Below are 19,494 nucleotides of genomic sequence, written 5' to 3' on the forward strand. Positions count from 1 at the left end.
GACCTGAGGTTGGAGTGAGGCAGGGTACAAAGAATGGTTGATTGTTCCAGGCAGAATAGTAAGAGGAGGAGCTAGTAAATTAAATTGGGAAACTAGTCATTCAGACCTTTTCCTTTTAAATGATATTTGGGAGTTTGGAACTTAGAGTTTTGAGGGTTGGGGTTGGAATTAAAGGGTTTTTACTTGAAAATGGTATCACGAATGGGGTAAGACTTGGAGACCAATAAAGAAGCTGTCACAGATTTCCGATCAAGAAATAATGATGATCAAAAGTGGGGTGTAGGCAGCTAGTGACAAGTGGATTGCATGAAATTTTTGAGACAGTAAAATAGACTGATTGTTACTTGAAACACGGAGAGTGAATATTAGGATTTTCACTCTTAGCAAAACATAATTTGAGAGAAAGAGCTACAGGAATCCTATAATATAGCAAGTGTAGAAGCTAAAGAAGTAATATCAGGGTAAATCTTTAATTGGGATTGCCTATTTCATTGCTCTTTGTAATAGTATGACTAGGTAATAGTAGGTTCTGCCAAAATTTCTATTAATATAACTAAATAATTGTAATCAGTTAGGTTTACATTTGATACCAACCTGAATAGTCACTTTGTTATGCATAGATATTCAGTTCCTCTTACACTTTATGTCTAGTCCTACTATTTTAGAATTATAAGTAAAATCATGGTATAGAAAGCATAGTATTGTAAGTGGAAGGAGTCCCAGGATCCAGTGGTATAATTTGAAGAGAAATTCAAACCAATGTACTCCAGTAATCTATTGCAGATTAATATTTAGTTGTATCACTAATACTTTTTTATTTTGAAATTATTATAGATACACAGAAGTTACAAAAATAGTACATAGAGTCCTGTAAGACCTTCACCCAGCTTCTCTTAAGCATGACATCTTATATAACTGTAGTGCAATATCAAAACCAGGAAATTGGCATTGGTATAACAGTGTTAGGGAGACTACAGACCTTACTCAAATTTCAGCAGTTTTTACTTGCATTCAATTTTGTGGTGTAATTCTCTGTGATTTCATCCCATGTATAGATTTGTGTGACTACTACAGTAAAGTTACAGAATTGTTACATTATTACAAAGAAAATCCCTCATATAAACCCTTTGCAGTCATACCCACTCCTCAACCCTGCCCATCTCCTAACTACCACGATCCTGTTCTTCATTTCTTAAAAGTTTTGTCATTTCAAGAATGTGATTCAAATGTAACTTTTTGAGGTTGGCCAGCCTTTGTTTTTATTAAGCATAATGCCCTTGAGATGCATCCAAGTTGTTGCACGTATCAGTAGTTACTGCTTTTTATTTTTGCTCAATTATATTCCACTGTATGTATGGATTTTTCAGAGTTTCTTTAACCCCACTGTCTTGTTGAAGCGCATCTGTATGATTTCCAGGTTTTGGGCTTCTATAGAAGAACTTATTGTGAACATTTGTATTACAGGCTTTTGTTTGAACATAAGTTTTCATTTCTCTGGGATAAATACCCAAGAGTATATAATTGCTATGTTGCTTGGTAAGTGTATGTGTAGTTTTTTTTTTTTTTAAGAAACTGCCAGTTAAGAAACTTTGCCAGGGTAGTTGTATCATTTCACATTCTTGCCAGTAGTTGTATGAGAAATAGTTTCTCTTTGTCCTCACCAGCATTTGATGTTACCTATTTTTTTATTTTAGCTGTTCTAATAGGTGTGTTTTAATACCTTCTGGTTTTAATTTTGCTAATGACTAATGGTGATAAACAGTTTTGTGTGTGTTTATTTGCCATCCATCTACCCTCTTTGGTGAAATGTCTATATCTTTTGTTCATTTTTCTAATGTTTTTTATTGTTGAATTTTGAAGATTTTAAAAATATATATTTTAGTCCTTTGTGAGATACGTAGTTTGCCAAAATTTTTTCTCAGTCCAAAACATCTTTATATCTGTAAAATTAGAATAATCTTTTAAATTATTCTGTTATACAGGGGAGATTTGACTGTTACTTGGAGAGGCAAGATGTATTAAAATTAATCTTTTACTAAGACTTAACTTACATTCAAAATTTATGTAGGTTAGTCACTAAAGTAGCATGTGTGTTTCTTTCATGAAAAATTTCCAAATGATGAAAAAAGTCATGCTTTTAATGGCATACCTGAATTATATATGATACAAGGCGGCAGATTAGACACATACCTGGCAACCTCAATCATTTTACTTAGTTTTTTTTATTTTTTTTTTATTTAGCTGAGCCATCTTGCTACCTGTTGGCAGCTCAGCGGCTGCTCAGCTCGGGCTGGACTCGAACCGCTATTGCTCAGAGCTCAAACTCTTGAGCGAGCTCTTAACCAACTGAGCCACTCGGCCGGCCCTTTTTACTTAGTTTTTTTGAGTGCTGTTTTCTTAATCCATGAAGTGGAGGAAAATTTATTTATTTATTTTTTATAAAGATTTTATAGGGGGGTTGGGGGAGGGGAACAGACAAGTTGCTGTCCTTTTTTTGTTCTTCAGTCTAGTTGTGGAGGACGTCGCTTCACTGGCCCATGTTGGTATTATCATTGCACTTTTCCAGGTAAGGCAGATCAGTTGCCGCCCACTGGATGGCCGTTCACAGCGGCTCTTGGCAGCTCACGCCGGCTGCCAGCCACTTAAGGTAGCTAACAGCAGCCCACTGCAGCAGGGGCTGCTGCCTATGCCATCGCTGGCAATTCACGGCAGCCCAGCTCCAGGTGTTCACCGTCTTAGCTGTAGAGGGCGAAGCATCACTGGCCCTCATATGTGGGGCCCTGCTGCTCAGAGCTGGCGTCCCAAGCCAACTCCTAACCAAAGTGTCACTCGGCCGGCCCTGGGGGAAAATTTTTTAATTCCAGTAATTCTGTGAAGTAGCTAGTAAAGCTATAAAAATAAGGCATATTGCAAAAGCTTTCCCTCATTTTTTAAACATTTAGTCCTCCTTATCATTTAGGATATAGTTATTCCATGGCCTCCTGTCAGATGTCAACTTGTAGACCTTTTTCACAGTCAACAGTATTTTAAACGATTTAGCATCATTTCATGTTACTAAAATGGCTTTTTCCCCACACGAAACTCATTTAAGGGAAAAAAATTTAAAATAAGTAGAATAAAATAAAAATTAATGTAAAGGTTCTCAAGCAAGGCACCTTGTATAGTAGTACAAGGCTCCTAGAAGGTACCCTGAGGCAGTTGAGAAGACTTCTTTTCTCCTGAGAAAGAAGATGCTTAAGGGTCAAGATATGAGTTGAATACTCTGTTTTTGGGTTTCCAATTTGGGAGCCTAGAGCCAGAAGCCTTTTGGAGTTTAGACCTTGGCTACCTGGCTTATAAAGTAAGGGGAGACCAATTTGCTTGCTATCTGTCAAGGCCTTGTTCAGATGCTGTCCTGTAGCATTTCCAAAGAAGAAAACAGCATTCCAAGGGTTGGCATCTAGTTGTCAGTATGTGAAATTATTTATATGGATATAAAATGTAATCCTGTCACAATGGCTGATCTTCAAGATATTAAATTTGTGCCATTTAAAACAGCTAAATAACAGTTAAATATAACCAAGTGTAACACTTATAACTATATATGTATATAATAATTATATTACATATAACCAAGTATAATTTTATTGGGTTCAAATCCTGGTTCTATAACTTAAATACTGTTTGAATTAGGTCAAGTTACTTAACCTTTTTATGACTTTTAATCTTATAAGGGTATTGTAATGGTACTAATTCCATAGGGTTATTTTGAGGATTAAATGAATTAGTAAATGCAAAGCACTTGTAACAAATCCAGGTACATAAGTAAACACTGCTCAAGCTATTATTACCTGACTAGTAAAGTACTCCTTCAGGAAATCAGGGCTAAGAAAATTAGATCTTTTAACCAAAGGTGTTTGTCTCTGAGTATGTTGCCCTCAAGAATAATTTTATTTAAGTTATTTTGTATTAGTATATATATTTTTCATTCCAGTTACCATTGCCAACTTTATTTTGGACCTTATGCTAAAATACTTGGAAGTTTAAAATACCTTCAATTTGAGGACACTGGCAATTAAATAGACATTTTGTTTAATATAATTTGATTATGGATAAAGAGAAATACAGGCAGTTATGGATGTTCACGGAAGTGGCACTTTATTTATCTAGTCTGTAATGACTTTGTATGATTGATGAGTAGATCAAGAAAGCGAAGGCTTTTGGGAAAGGATGTTTCTGTGAGATGGAAATGAGGAGGAACAAGCTATATTAAAGAAGTACACAGTTTGTTGTTCCTCTGTTGTTGTTGTTTTTAAGGCAATTAGGGAAGGTGACTTGTAGATTGAAGGAAAGGTAGGAGTAGTTGTCCTTAAGGACCTTACAAAGTGTGGTATGGCAGTGTCAGAGAAACCTATTCTTGGACAAAGGGAAGCCATTGAAGTTTTCTTTTTCCCAGTTTTATCGAGAAAATTGACATACATCACTGTATAAGTTTAAGGCATACAGCATGATGGTTTGATTTACATATATTGTGAAATGATTACCACAATGTTCAGCTGAGAATTTAATGTTTGAGAAATTTGAACATTTCTCATGTTTTAAAACTTCTGTGTATTTTGATTCTATAATGGTAAATTCTTAAATAATTTCTTTAAGCCAATGGTCTATTATATTCATGCTAAAATTTTTTTTTTTTTAAGGATTTCAATTTGTTGAAATGAGCAGTCGTAAGTCAAAGAGTAACAATTTAATCAATGCAGAGTACATTTCACAGGTTAGTATATATTTTCATTAATCTCAAGGTCTGTTACAAAGGTCATCAAAGAAATAGTCATCTCCTTAACTTGTATTCTCCCTTTAGCACTTACAAAGAATTGCTCTTTCCATTCTCAAGGAGAGGCTGTCTTATGCTATTTCTTAATTTCATATCTCTCTTAAGGAGCCTTGCAGATTTCTACCCTGGCATTTCAATTTATCTGGCTTGACTAGAACTACATTTTTTAAAAATTAAAACTAAATGTTATTGGAATCCCTTTATAAGAACTTTTTCTCTTTTGGAAGGAAAGTGTTTAACTCTGTTTCTGAGTTTTTTTAACAAAGTATAATTTACATATATTTATAAAATGCACAAATCTTCCATGTACAGCTTAATTAATTTCTATATATGTATACACCTGCGTAACTCCATCTCAGATCACTTTGGGATTTTTGAATCTCTGTTCACTACAGTTTTACTTCACTTTATCTTTATATTTTATACATAGTTGTTCCCTCGCTAATAAATTTTAATGACATTTTTAAAAAAGGACAGAGGTTTGTCTTTTGAGTTCCAGTGATCTTATCTAGGTAGAGGAATAAACATTATAATTAGTAGAGTTTCCATATATGTTCATTTAAGTGTCTTACAGGTATCAGCTATTACCTATACTATACCTATATTATGTTAGAGATAGTGGCCTTATTTAATCTGAAAAGCCTGCCAGAAAAATGTTATTGTCTCCATTTTATAGATTTAAAAAAATTAAGATTTAGGAAAGTATAACTTTAAAAAGCTCTTCTGGCACCAATCTTCTTATTCTTTCTACTTCCTCTGTAATGGTAGTATGGATTATTTTATCCTCAGAGAATAATTTGCTTTGCTTAGCCTCTGGTGCATATAAAGAGAACTCTTATTTATTTCTTTGGTACATGAAAGATCAATCCCATCCTCATCTGGGAAAAGTAAATAATCTTAGAGTCTTCTCGTTTCTGCTGATGGGGTCAAATCTGAACCGGCCTCCTAAGGTTTGTGTCCCTGGAGGACCTCTGTGTTAGCAGCAGATACAGAAAAGAAATGACTTAAATGGTCCATCTTTTTAAAGTATATGTTAGATTGTCTGACATAATTTTTTACAACTAAGTCACAGCCCTTTTAAAGTGAAATCAAAATTCAGCACTTTACAAGAATTTTTTTCTTAATTCATTTGAATGATTTTATAGCCTCGATGAATGTGATTTCTTCCATATAATTGAGCATTTCCTTATATGCTGTTACTACTTTTTTGCAGATTGTTTCTTGATTGGGTTATTTCTTTTCAATATATTGGCAATTTTTTTAGGTGTGGACCATGCTCTTTTAGTAGTATATTGCTCTGCATCTAATGGGTCCTCAGTAACTATATGGACTTTTAAACTTTTTTGTTCCCTCAGAATCCTGACCTTTGTAGCAGGTGCAGATTGGTAGGGCTTGAGCTAAGTCAGTGTAGATGTGTGTTGGTCTCTAGAGATTGAGATGTGGTGCATGAGCGTTACTTGATTAGATTACATTATTAGATTCTCTCCTGTCTTTGTTCGGTGGCTGACATGTTATACAAAGTGAGGTATTCATTCATTCACATGCATTAGAACAGCTCTCAAATTGCTGATGTAGCTGAAGTAAGTAATTCTGTCTCTAGTTGAAACCTTCACAACTAAATTCCCATCCTTTCTTTGGGACTTGAGATAGGTAAAAAGAACTGTTAATTTTATAACTCATTAAAATGGTGCCAGAGCCCTTGAAGACAAGTTACTTAGGGAGGGTTGAATTGATTCATCGATACCTAATTTTAATTGCTGTAAATGTATATTCTCATTTATTTTTTTAATTGCATGTATAACATTTTCATTTCTATTTATTCACATTACTTTTATCAGGCACAGAGAATTTTGCGTGAAAGATTTTGTCATCAGAGTCCACATAGTAACCTATTTGGAGTACAAGTACAATATAAGTAAGTTTAGCTATTCCCTTGTCTGTTATAAACCTACTTACAGATGCACTTTAGGTTTTGCAGAAATTACCATACACAAACTTTATCTTAAACACGGCTAATGAACATTTTTATAGAGGTAAAAAATTTTGCTTTGTATATAGAAACACTGAATATCATGAAGCAAGAGAGATATAAATATTTCCATAGCGAGAAAGCCTTTTAACTTTCAATCTTGTGTTGTTTTTGTTACCTGGTATTACGCAGATAATTCTGAGCTGCTTGCACCTAATGCTTGGCAGTTAGCTGTGACGTGAAAGGTCCTAAGAGCTGTCCCTGTTGTTTCTTATCCCATATTATCTTAAAGACCAAGATATTTCAAACTTACTGGGTTTCCTCTTAGGTTTCCACAGAGTCAGTATTGGCCAACCAGCACTTTGTTCAGTGTAGGACTATTTAGAGCAGCAGTTCTCAACCTTTGGGTCACGACCCCCTTGGGGGTCGAACGACCCTTTCACAGGGGTCGCCTAAGCCATCGGAAAACACATATTTTCGATGGTCTTAGGAACCAAGACACTGCTCCTCTATCCGTCTCCATGCTTCAAGACAAAGTTTCATTTATTTGTAATTAGAAATATTTCACAATATATAATTACATATTGTTTTTGTGATTAATCACTATGCTTGAATTATGTTCAATTTGTAACAATGAAAATACATCCTGCATATCAGATATTTACATTACGATGCATAAGAGTAGCAAAATTACAGTTATAGAGTAGCAACGAAAATAATTTTATGGTTGGGGGTCACCACAACATGAGGAACTGTATTAAAGGGTCGTGGCATTAGGAAGGTTGGGGCCCACTGATTTAGAGCATTAAGTCAGGTGCTCAGAGGGAAAGAAAAAAGGAATGTGTGTTTTCTGTGCATATTCAAATTTAGCTTTTAAAAAGTAATACCTAGCAAATTATGCCAGCTTTTAAAATTTTAGCCTATTTATGTCATTTCAGAAACTTAATTGAGCTGCTAAAAAGAACTGCTGTCTATGGAGAAAGTAACTCTGTTCTCATTATTGGACCCCGAGGATCAGGAAAGACCACGGTAAAGTTGTTGATTTCTGGTGTTTCTTTGCTTTGGCAGACATGTGGATTCTTGTAGACAACACTGAAATATTTTTAATTATTTTCATTATTTTGTTATTAACATTTTACTTGTTTTCTTAAAATCATAGAAGACATGCAAAGCCTTGTAAAGTTAGAGTGGTATATTTGAGTTGAGCATATCTTTTTTACTTATGTTTCCTCACGGTAACAAATTTATAATTGATGCTTGTTTCATCATGGTCTTCTGTCCTTGAAGAATTAATCAGTGATTGTCAGTGGGAAAAGCAAACTAGCACTTATTGAGTGTGTACCTTATATCTTTTATCTGTGTTCTATTCTATGATTTATTCTTCATACTAACCCAGTAAGGTAGGTATTGTCTGTGTTTATAGCTTAGGTAACTATCACATCATACATTCTTTTTTATTATTATTATTTTATTGTTTATTGTTTAACCCTAACTCAAGCAATGTTTTCATATGTATGCTCACATCTTCTAGAATTCTCTTCTACTTTCTCGCATTATCATATTTGCTTAGTTACCTCAAAAGGATACTCTCGCTATTTTCCCTCATTTTCTTTTTTCACATTCTTTATTCAGTATACGAGACTGATTATGTCTGTTAGTTACATTGAAAGTATTGTTTAATTAAATAGTTGGGCAGTGTAAAATCCTGTTTTCTGTTATATTCCATATAATAACTTTAGATTTATCACTGACATACATTTTTATTGTGTAGAAATAAAATTATGTATTATAATTATGCATTAAGTAAAATTATATAAAACAAATAAAATTGTTTTATTTTTTAAACAATATGTATTGATTCTACATTATATAAGATGAGGAAATTAGAACTTTAGGATTTTAGTGTTATCACCCATTTCCAGTATTGTTTGAAATATAAGAATTGGGAATATAGATCTACATAATTTCTTTTTTAATTTTTAAGAATTTTTCATATTATATTGCAATCATATTTACAGTAATTTTTTTAGCTTTGACTCTTTAATTTGGTTCTGTCCTTATGCTTAGTCCTTCCATACAACTACTGTTTCTTTATTCTTGAGTTCTTTATTAAGATTTTACTTTGTGTTTGACATCAGTGCTATTTTGGGTATTTTTTTACAAGAGAACTATTTGACTAACATGCTTTTGACCTATTAGAATATTTTAAATTATTAACAATAATTGTATTAATGATAGAAAACTGAACAAAGGACTGCACAGAAGGGTCACAGAAAATTAAATGTGAATCAGTTTTAAACTTATATTTTAGTGTATGTGCTGCCTAAAAACAGGCACTTAAACTTATAAATTTTACTCATAATTAAGTAAATTGAATAAGAACTGTAGTAATTTTCTCTATCAGGTCGAGAAAAATTCCATAAGATTTGTGAACCTGTGGGAAAACAGACATGCATGTTTCTGCTGGTAGCGTAATTAACACAGCTAGAGTTAGACGAAATCTAACCACATTAAAAAATGCATATACCTTTTGACTCTGCAACAACATTTCCAGGAATTTATATTTTTGAAATGACATATGTAAAAGTTACTCATTGCAGTATTGTTTGTTAATAGTGAAAGATCAGAAACAACATAAATGCTCATCAGTAGAGTACTGGTTAATAAATCATGGTACACAGCCATCCATATATTATGCAGTGGTAAAAAACGAATAAGGAAGTATTTGTATATAGTCCATAAAAAAAGGAAAGAGAAAAAAATCTCATTTCTATTGATTTGTGTATGGACCAAAAATTCCCTGAAATATTAAACAATAATATAGTGGGTTATTTGTTGAGGAGGGTAGGATCTAGGTAAATGGAAACATGAGTAGGAATCTTTTCACTATATATCTTTTTATACTTTTGATGCATGAACTATATGACCATATAATCTATTTTAAAAAGTAAAGAAAAGTTGGTTGAAGACATGGGGGAAAAAAACCCAACAACTTGGTTAATAGAACAAATCACTAAAGCCATCCAGACCACAGAAATATAAAAGAGAAAGGAAGTTTAGTAACATTAGGAAGTTTTTAAAATTAAGAATATTTTAAATGCATTAAAAATTATTTGGGAGCCAGCCAAGTGGCTCAGTTGGTTAACAGGGCGAGCTCTGAGCAACAGGGCCGCAGGTTTGATTTCCACATGGGCCAGTGACGCTGCGCCCAAGCTGAGCTGCCGCTGAGCTGCCAAGAGATGGCAGGATGGCTCAGCTGGTGAGAGCATGTGCTCCTAACAACAAGGTTGCCAGTTCATCTCACACATGGGATGGTGGGCTATGCCCACCCACAACTATGAACATGGCACCTTGAGCTGAGCTGCCAACGGGCGGCTGGATGGCGACTGGACTTGGAGCTGAGCTAGCTGCACCCTCCACAACTAGGATTGAAGGACAACAACTTGGCTGTTCCCCTCCCTCAATTCTCCAATAAAAAATAAATAAAATCTTAAAAAAAAATTATTTGGCACATAACTTAAAACATGGCTGAGATTGAACTCTTGGGTCACAGTTTTTTCCGCTTTGGAATTATACAGATCTTATTCAATTTGTGTTTTGTGGGCAAACTCCCAGGGCTGACTTATTATATTTTTTTGCGGTTATAAACTGCTATACATACCAATCTGGATTGGGTAGTCTAGATTACGCACTCATAACAACGCCAAATCTCAGTGTCAACAGAATTTGATTCTTTCTTTTGCTATGTGCCCAGTGTGGATCAACAAGGGGGCACTGCACTTTGTAGTCACGCAAGAGGAGTGGTGTCGGTTATCTCAGCGTGGTCTTCACAGCACCTCAGTGGAGGGAAGGGAGCGTGATGAATCAGACACACTCTTCAAGTTTCTACCCAGAGGTGATACAGAGCACATCTTGGCAGTCTTCTAGCCAGAGCAAGCCACATGGTCACACCTAATTTCAGGAGAACAAGGAAGTGCATTCCTCTTAGGTGCCTAGAAGGGAGGTTAACCAGAAGTATTTGGTGAGCATCTCTGATGACCAACACAGCTAACTTGTTTAGAGTTTGTGTGTGATTTTTCCCTGTCTGAATCTTTGTAGAATTTCTTTATTTTAGCAATGTAAAATTTTACAGGCTATAAAAAAAATTTTAAAAAAAATTTTACAGGCTATATCTAAGTATTGGTCATAAAAACCTATACTTTGCAAATCTTAATATGAATTTAGATCTTTTCTTTAGTAAAGGGAAATTTTCTTTTTTTCCTAAGTTTTCATTATTTTATTATCTCTGAAAAACACATCACCATATGAATGTTTGAAGAACATTTTTAGATATTTTAATTCTTCAAGAAGCTTCATAACAATACTCATATTAGTACAGAAGAAAATAACACCTAGGAAATCAGTGCACCAGACCTGTTATTCCATTGTAAACCGTTCATCTTGAAACAAAATGGTATTACAACAGTGTCAAGATAAAAGTACAACTTGAATAGCTGACTAAATTTATTCTAAACTTCATCTTGGAAGTGTGTCCCGAAAGGCATGGGGAAAGTTCAGAAAAAAAGAAATAGAGATAGTAAACACTTTTTAAAAATGTTTAAGTAAATAGAAATTAAAACTATACTCCATTTCATTAGTAAATTGACTGAAATAGATATATATTTTTTACCAGAAATATTAAGCAGATAATACGGAGTTCACATATTAACCTCCTCCCTACCCACACACAGAGTTTTCTCTATTATTAACATCTTGCCTTAGTCTGGTATATTTGTTACAGTTAATGAACCAACATTGATACATTATGATTAAAGTCCAAAGTTTACATTATGGTTTACTCTTTGTGTTGTATAATTCTGTGGGTTTTAACGAATACCTAATAATGTGATGTATCTGCCATTAGAATGTCATACAAAATAGTTTCACCATTCTAAAAATCCCATGCTTTCTTCCCTGTTCATCCTACCATGCACAGCAACCATTGCTTTTTTTTTTTTTCTTTTTTAAACTGTCTCCATAGTTGCCTTTTCCAGAGTGTCATATCGTTGGAATCATACAATATCTAACTTTTTTATATTGGCTTCTTTCACTTGCAATATGCATTAAGGTTCTTCCATGTCATTTTATGGCTTGACAGGCCATTTCTTTTAATTGCTGAATAATATTCCATTGCATGAATGTACTACTGTTTATCCATTCACCTAGTGAAGGACATGTTGGTTGGTTCTAATTTTTGGCAATTCTGAATGAAGCTACCATAAACACTTGTGTGCAGGATTTTATGTGGACATATATCGCCAACTTAATTGGGTAAATACATAGGAGCACCAGTTGCTGGATCATGGTAAGAATGTTTAGCGCCATAAGAGGCTGCCAAACTGTCTTCCAAAGTGGTTATACCATTTTGCTTTCTTATCAGCAGTTTATGAGTTTATTGCTATGTATTTTTACCAGTATTTGGTATTGTCAGTGTTTTTTGTTTTATTTTTAACCTTTTTAGTAGATATGTAGTGGTAGCTGATTGCTATTTTTTATTTGCAATTCTCTAATGGTATAAGATATTGAGCTACTTCGTGTATGCTTTTTTTTTCATCTTTATATCTATGATGAGGCACTTTATGACCGTTATTAAATTGAATTGTTTCTTTTCTTATCGATATGTTTTAAGAGTTCTTTGTATATTTTGGATATATCAGCTATGTGTTTTGCAAATATTTTCTCCCAGTCTGTCATTTGTCTTTTAATTCTATTAACAAAGTCCTTGGCACAGCAGAAGTTTTTAATTTAAAAAAGTTCTGTTTATCAACTATTCCTTGCATTCCTTGTGATTTTGGTGTTGCATCTAAAACTTCATCACCAAAACCCAGGTCCTCTATGTTTTCTCCTATGTCATTTTCTAGAAGTTTTACAATTGGTTATGTTTTATATTTATATGATTCATTCATTTTAAATTAATTTTTGTGAAAGGTGTAAGGTCTCTGTGACTAGATTTGTTATATTTGCATGTGAATATCCAATTCTGGCACCATTTATTGAAAAGACTATATTTTCTTCATTGAATTACTTTTGTTTCTTTATCAAAGATCAGTTGACTGTTTATGTTTGTGGCTATTTCTGGGCTGTCTATTCTGTTCCCTTGATCTTTCTCTAGCATCACACTATATTGATTACTGTAGCTTTATAGTAAGCCTTGAAGTTCGGTAATGTCAGCCTTCCGAGTTTTTGCTTCTTCAGTATTGTTTTGGCTATTCTAGGTACATTGCCTTTCCATATTAACTTTAGAGTCAGTTTATCAATATCCACAAAATACTGGGAATTTTTGTGTTTAGTTGTGGGATTTTGCGTTGCATCTATAGATCACCTTGGGATGAATTGGTTTCTTAGTTCTGTTGAATCTTCACATTCATGAACATGGACTGTCTCTCCATTTATCTCTCCATTTATTTAGGTTTTTCATCAGAGTTTTATAATTTTCCTCATGGATCTTATATTTTGTTAGATTTATACCTAAGTACTTAAAATTTTTGGTGCTAATTTGAATAGTATTATGTTTTCAATTTCGTATTCCAAGAATTTGTTGCTGATATATAGGGAAGCAGATAACTTCTGTGTATTAGCTTGTATCCTGCAACCTTGCTATAATTGATTATCAGTTCTAGGAATTTGTTGGTTCTTTGGGATTTTCTACATATGCAATTATGTCATCTATAAACAGTTTTATTTCTTCTTTCCCTATCTGGATCTATACATTTTATTTCCTTGTCTCATTGAATTAGTTATTCACAGGTCATGTCTAAGCATTGATCATAAAATTAACTGATATTATACAAACATTTTAATATTAATTTAGGTCTTCACTAAAGAATACATTTCTTTTATCTTTGAGTATTTCTTCTCTTTCATTTCTTGTCCTTTCTTAGGATTAGAGTATCCAGTTGTGAAGCTTTTGTTCTCATTTCTTCGTGCCATTTCTCTGTTCTCTTCTTTCATTTTTTTCTTCCTCACCTTCAGCATTCTACCATATCTACCGTGTGCTTTTCTTCACTGTCAATTCTTTTGTTTGCTGCTTCTACCGTAAATGTTGCATTTTACTTTTCTAACGATCCTTCCTTCTCATCTCGCTCCTTGTCATGAACCCTCTTAGTCTATTGTTTTGTGTTTGTCTAAATCTGGCTTCAATAGCTCACATCATTTATTTTCTAAAATAATACATTTCAGTTGTAACGTTTTTCATCAGCTTACTGTTCCTTTTCATAGTACATCATCTTTTTATGAATTGCTATGTCAACTTTCTATTTACTTAGGTTTAAAGAATGAGACAGCCTTTACAGCATAGTATTTATCAGTTAATAAAATGGGTAGATTATTCTTGGCATACTGACAGTTTATCCAGTTGTTGTTACTTCTTAAACCAGAGCCGCCTTCTGGTGCTTTCAAGTCATTTATCTACTGTGAATATGGAAAAATTCCCTACTTGGTATTTCATTTCGATATAATTTAATTTATTCCAGCTACACTCTAATATTGAGAAGTCAAAAAGCTGCAGAGGGTTGCTTAACTGCCACTTTTGTAATTTGTTTGTATGGGAATATCCTAAGATATAAAATAGGTTATTCTTAGATAAGAGCTCATTAATATAATTATGTAAATTCTAATTTAAAAATAAGATGAAGGAGAAGGGGAAGGGACGAGACAATACAAATTAGTAACTACAATATGGCCTCAGGGGTAGAAAAGACAGTCTGGGGAATATAATCAATAATATTGTAAATATTTTTTAGGGGGCCAGTTGGACTCATGCCTTGTTAAGGAGACCACTGCATAGACAGTGAGTGTAGAGGCCTGACCACCGCACTGTATTTCTGAAGCTGATGTTAAATAATATTGTATGTCAACTATAATTATATATACGTATAGTCACGGGATGTGGAGTAGAATGTGGGAATGGAGTCAATGGAATTGTAATAGATAACTATGACATCGCGGGTGGGGGGGCAGAAGTTAAGGGGGGTTGTCACTTTGTGAGGGGTGAAAAGGATAACTATTGCATTGTTCTGTACACATGAAACCAATAATAAAATAAATAAATAAAAAGGAAAAAAATAAGATTACAGTATATTTAAGATACCATCCTAGGCCCAACTATCTGAAATACAAAAATTCAAAATCTACAGTTAATTGATAAAGATAACAGATAGTATAGTTTGTTGTATTTAAAACATTTTATTTTGAAAAAATAGATATGATTCCAAATGACAGATTAAATCCTGGAAAATACTCTTCTATATAGAAATTACTGTAGACAAAGAAACTTGCAAGATGATTAAAGAATGTTTCTTCTAATTGATGTTTCTTCTAGTTGCATATTGATTATCTTGTGTTTATTAAAGTACATGAGAATAGTAATAGTATGTAAACATAAAAATCCCTGGATGCTGGCAGGTCTCAGTAAATTGTGCTAGTATGTTTGCAAAATTAATTTTTCACTACAGAGAATGTGGAAATGAGGTAGCCAAATTGGTTATGCTGGCTGGTGTAACATTACTAATCAACTAATTGTTTTGTTTTTTAGTATGTTATATAGTTTAAAATATTTGAAAAGATGACATTGTATCCATGAAAAACACTGACAAATTATACAATTGCTACTAGATAATTACACAGTAAATTTTAGCAATATAAGGATGGAACTAAAATCATTTGAAGGCATACTAGTTAAAATACATTTAAATTATCATTTCAGACCATACACACACACACCATTAAAAAGCTGTGAGCTGATCCAGGCAAATCATAATAACTTGGTGCTTAAATAAATTCAGTGGAAAGAGTGCTGTAAACCTGTTATAACTCTCTTTATGTATATATAAAATGAAGGTATTATTATTAACCTCATTTCATTCTGCAAAGAATTTGAAATGGATTTTAACAATCCATCAAACATAAAATGATTTAAAACATAAAATCAGAGTCAGGGATATGTAAATATTATGTAAATAAAATATCAAGAGGTGGAGGCAAGAACATAGCAAATTACTAAGAAAATATGGCAACAGCCGGCCATATTTTGAGAGCTCGAGTTGTATCATCTGGGACAAATTCTTGTAATAGGGTCTGACTTGATCCAAAGGCAGAGAAGCACCACCAGATCTGACAGTTCTCTATAATGTCACTTCTCAGCTAGGTATTTTTATGCATAGTATGACAGTTGATATTTTGAGATTACCTCTTTTGAAGAGGAGCTAGACTACCTGTGTTTGGGGTAGAATAGCATCTACTATCAAAAATCAGGAATAGCTAATATGTTTGATATCCTGTTGTGAAACCTAATATGAGGCAAAGGTAGAGTACTGATACAAATATTTTTTTTTGGTTTTCAAAATAGGTTACCAGTTGTCCCAGTGTTTTTGTTAAATAGTTCTTTTTTCCTCACTAAATTTTGATGTCATGTTTGCTAAATTTTTTTTTTTTTTTGTATATGCAGCCTGTTTCCTTGGACCATTTATTTTGTGATAGTATCCTTGTGTTTAAAATTAGGAAGAGTAAAATTAGGAAGACCTTCATCATTGCTCTTCCTTTTAAAAAACTTTTTTTTCTTCTATTCATTTTCAAATTTAAAAATGTATGTAGTATTACAATGAAGAGATGTAGATGATACTGCACTAAGTGATAAGATGTCACAAATCAAAAAATATAAAGAATGTAAGTATGTGACATAGAAACCTGTTACATAAAAATTGTAACAATGTCAACCTTTACAAAAGGTGGTACAACACTTTCTGAGTATATTTTTAATAGGAATTATTACTCTATATTATTAGTGATAATTATTTTTTTCATGGCAAGCACTAAGTTTCTGTAATAAGGACTTTTTCTTTATACCTAATAATTAACAGAGGGAACATCTCTTTTTCAACTTAACCACATGGTATTTCTTATTTTTTTGATTTTCATTTCATGTATTGCATAGAAATTGATATATTGGGGATAGACATTTTACAATCATTTAGCTTTTTTCTGATAAATAGCTTTTAACAGATTTCAGTGACATTTAGTAGAGTAAATATTAGAGACGTGTAATGAACTGACTGAGACATGAAGTTCCTAAGTGGCCATAGTTTTTAGAGAAATATGAAAACTTGTTGTTTGTTCCTAAACATTTATTAGAAGTTTTGGTAGGTGATTGAGAGAGAGTGGCATCAATCCTGGCTGTGGCATCTTAAGAAAAGTAAGACACTAGATGTTTTAGTTAAACCTTTTCTTTGTAAAAAGTCTGCAATTTTATTTGTTAATTTCAAATGGCAACCTGTTTATATTGTTTTCTCATTATTCATAGTTTTAAAAATATGGGCTTATCATTTTTTACCTATTATTAAATATATACACATTTTAATATTATTTAGATAGTAAACCATGCTTTGAAAGAACTAATGGAAGTAGAAGAAGTGAGTGAAAATGTTTTACAAGTTCACTTAAATGGTAAGTATGTCATTATTTTGCCATTGGAAATGATATTTGAGCTTTTTATATTATGAAACTAAATTCACTTGTATGTTTTAAGCCTGGATTAATAATTGTATTTAAAAAACTAGATCCGTGTGTAACAACTTTTACTTTAGCACATCATACATAATATTTTTAGAAACTGAAAAAATAAATAAAGGAGGCACTTAAGAACTTTTGGTTTTTGTCTTTTCTTTTTTAAAAATGACACTAACCCCAAAGAAGATTGTCCTCTGAATCTACCAAATGTCTTCATTGCTGAGTTTTAACAAGGAAATAATATAAACTAACAGGCTTTGACTTTTCTCTCTAGTTAAATTTAAAAAGCATTAGAAAATTTTCTCGACTGGAAAATAATCTGTACTGTGTCAAATACATATTTCATTTTAATTAAATACTTTTAAATGGACTTTATTTCAGGACTGCTGCAAATCAATGATAAAATTGCCCTAAAGGAAATCACAAGGCAGTTGAATTTGGAAAATGTAGTTGGAGATAAAGTTTTTGTAAGTATCATTTCCTTTGTTTTATTAAATAGGCTATTCAAAGTAAAGTCTGTATAGCATTGCTTTATATTTTTGGAAAACTAGGGCGGGCTCAGAGATTCTAAACTGAAATATGCAGGATTCGTGTCATAAAAATGTATAATGTGCTAGGATGCATTTATTCATCGAATCTTTTATGTTTAGTTTTTTTGAAACAATTATACTAGGTATAAAATAACTTAAAAATCCAGGTTTATGTGGATAATTATCTGAGTTTACTTCTTGATTTGTAGGATAAATATTCTGATCCTCTATCTATGGAGCTAGGTTAGCATGTTTTTTAAAATACTGTGCTCTAGAGGTCAGTTTCTCATCTTCCAAGACTTGGGTAGCGTGAGAGTAGTGGAAGGTGTGCAGTTGGAAGCTGCGAAAGGTGTATTTTAGTCTTGCCCTACAACCATTGATTACCTGGTGACCATGATGAATGAATACCTCGGAATTTCAGATTCCTCATCTGTTAAATGGGCATTATCTTATACTTACTTCTTAGATTTATTCTACAGACAAAAGGAAGCATTAAACATCATTTATGTTCTGAGAAAAAATACTCACTGGCAATATACAATATAGATGTCAGCTGTCTCTTACTATTAAAATGTGTTGAGAAACTTACCCATACCTGAGTATTGCAACTTGAAAGAAACTGATTAGAAATGTTTTGGAACTTTTTAAAACCTTTTTACCTATCACCTGACTTTTAGGGCTCAAGGGAAGAATGATTAACTTAATTTTCAGCTGCCTTAATTTTCTTGATGAAATGACTCATCCTCATACTGCTTATGCAATGGAAGTGGGTTATATACCTTCCAAGTTCATTTTCTGGTCACTGCTGTCACTCTGCTCTCTAAACTGTGTACTCTACTGCAGTGACACAGCCATAGTTGTGTAAGCCTCCTAGCATTTAGTAATTTTATTCTTCAATAGTTATCTGTAAAAAGTTGAGCCAACCATGAGTTATTCTTTCACTGTCTGCAAGTCTTTGGTTTCCAGTTGATGTAGATCAGTGTTTCCAATTTTCTTAAATAGACCTATTTCATAATGGATTCTTATGAAAGAATAAAAGGCACTGTTGTTTATCATCCTAGTCATCACTATTGTTACTGTAATCATCAGATATAGAGATTATTAGTTTAATTTCTACATTTTATAAATTAGGCATCTGAGGCTCAGAGAGCATAAATAGCTTGTCCAAAGTCATAAAATGACACAAGCTGGACATTAAGAACCTAAGTCACTTCACTTAGAGCCTTTCTGTTTTGATACACTTAAGGCAAACTTGTATTTTTGTTTTTGTTGTTGTTAAAGATTTTATTGGGGGAATTGGGGAGGGGAAACATTGTGTTTTTCCAGGACCCATCAGCTCCAAGTTGGAACTTGTATATCCTTATACATATATATGTATATTTATATAAGTACATACTTATAATATGTGCATACCTATTCATATAAGCATATATTTAATGTCAGGTACAATAGACTTTTAAAAAACACCCAAAAGATAAGCAGCTTTTGAATAACTTTGACCTCTGAATTCCCAGTAGGTTGTTTCTGAGCCCTTGTTAATGTTATGGTAAATATCTCTGGTCCTCCCTATCTTGGAAATAGTATTGATTTGACAGCATGCAATCATCACAAAATATGTGGTAGCTCTTAAAAGTTTATGC

General features: G+C 33.0%; 1 protein-coding gene across 11 annotated transcripts in view; it reads left to right on the forward strand.

The window, feature by feature from the left end:
- The window catches only part of ORC4 (origin recognition complex subunit 4), a 69,984-nt gene that overhangs the window by 31,066 nt on the left and 19,424 nt on the right, over positions 1-19,494 (forward strand). For 6 of the 11 annotated variants that reach the window (XM_019654179.1, XM_019654177.1, XM_019654175.1 and 3 more), the window contains 5 exons: positions 4,680-4,753; positions 6,652-6,728; positions 7,721-7,811; positions 17,186-17,261; positions 17,706-17,791. In XM_019654179.1, the coding sequence (XP_019509724.1) occupies positions 4,697-4,753; positions 6,652-6,728; positions 7,721-7,811; positions 17,186-17,261; positions 17,706-17,791 (387 nt within the window). In that variant the 5' untranslated portion in view covers positions 4,680-4,696. The remainder of the gene's footprint in view (positions 1-4,679; positions 4,754-6,651; positions 6,729-7,720; positions 7,812-17,185; positions 17,262-17,705; positions 17,792-19,494) is intronic. The other 5 variants (XM_019654182.1, XM_019654185.1, XM_019654184.1 and 2 more) reach the window with 2 other exon arrangements.

This window comes from Hipposideros armiger, unplaced genomic scaffold (genome assembly GCF_001890085.2).
Source record: "Hipposideros armiger isolate ML-2016 unplaced genomic scaffold, ASM189008v1 scaffold_215, whole genome shotgun sequence".
Taxonomy (NCBI): domain Eukaryota; kingdom Metazoa; phylum Chordata; class Mammalia; order Chiroptera; family Hipposideridae; genus Hipposideros; species Hipposideros armiger.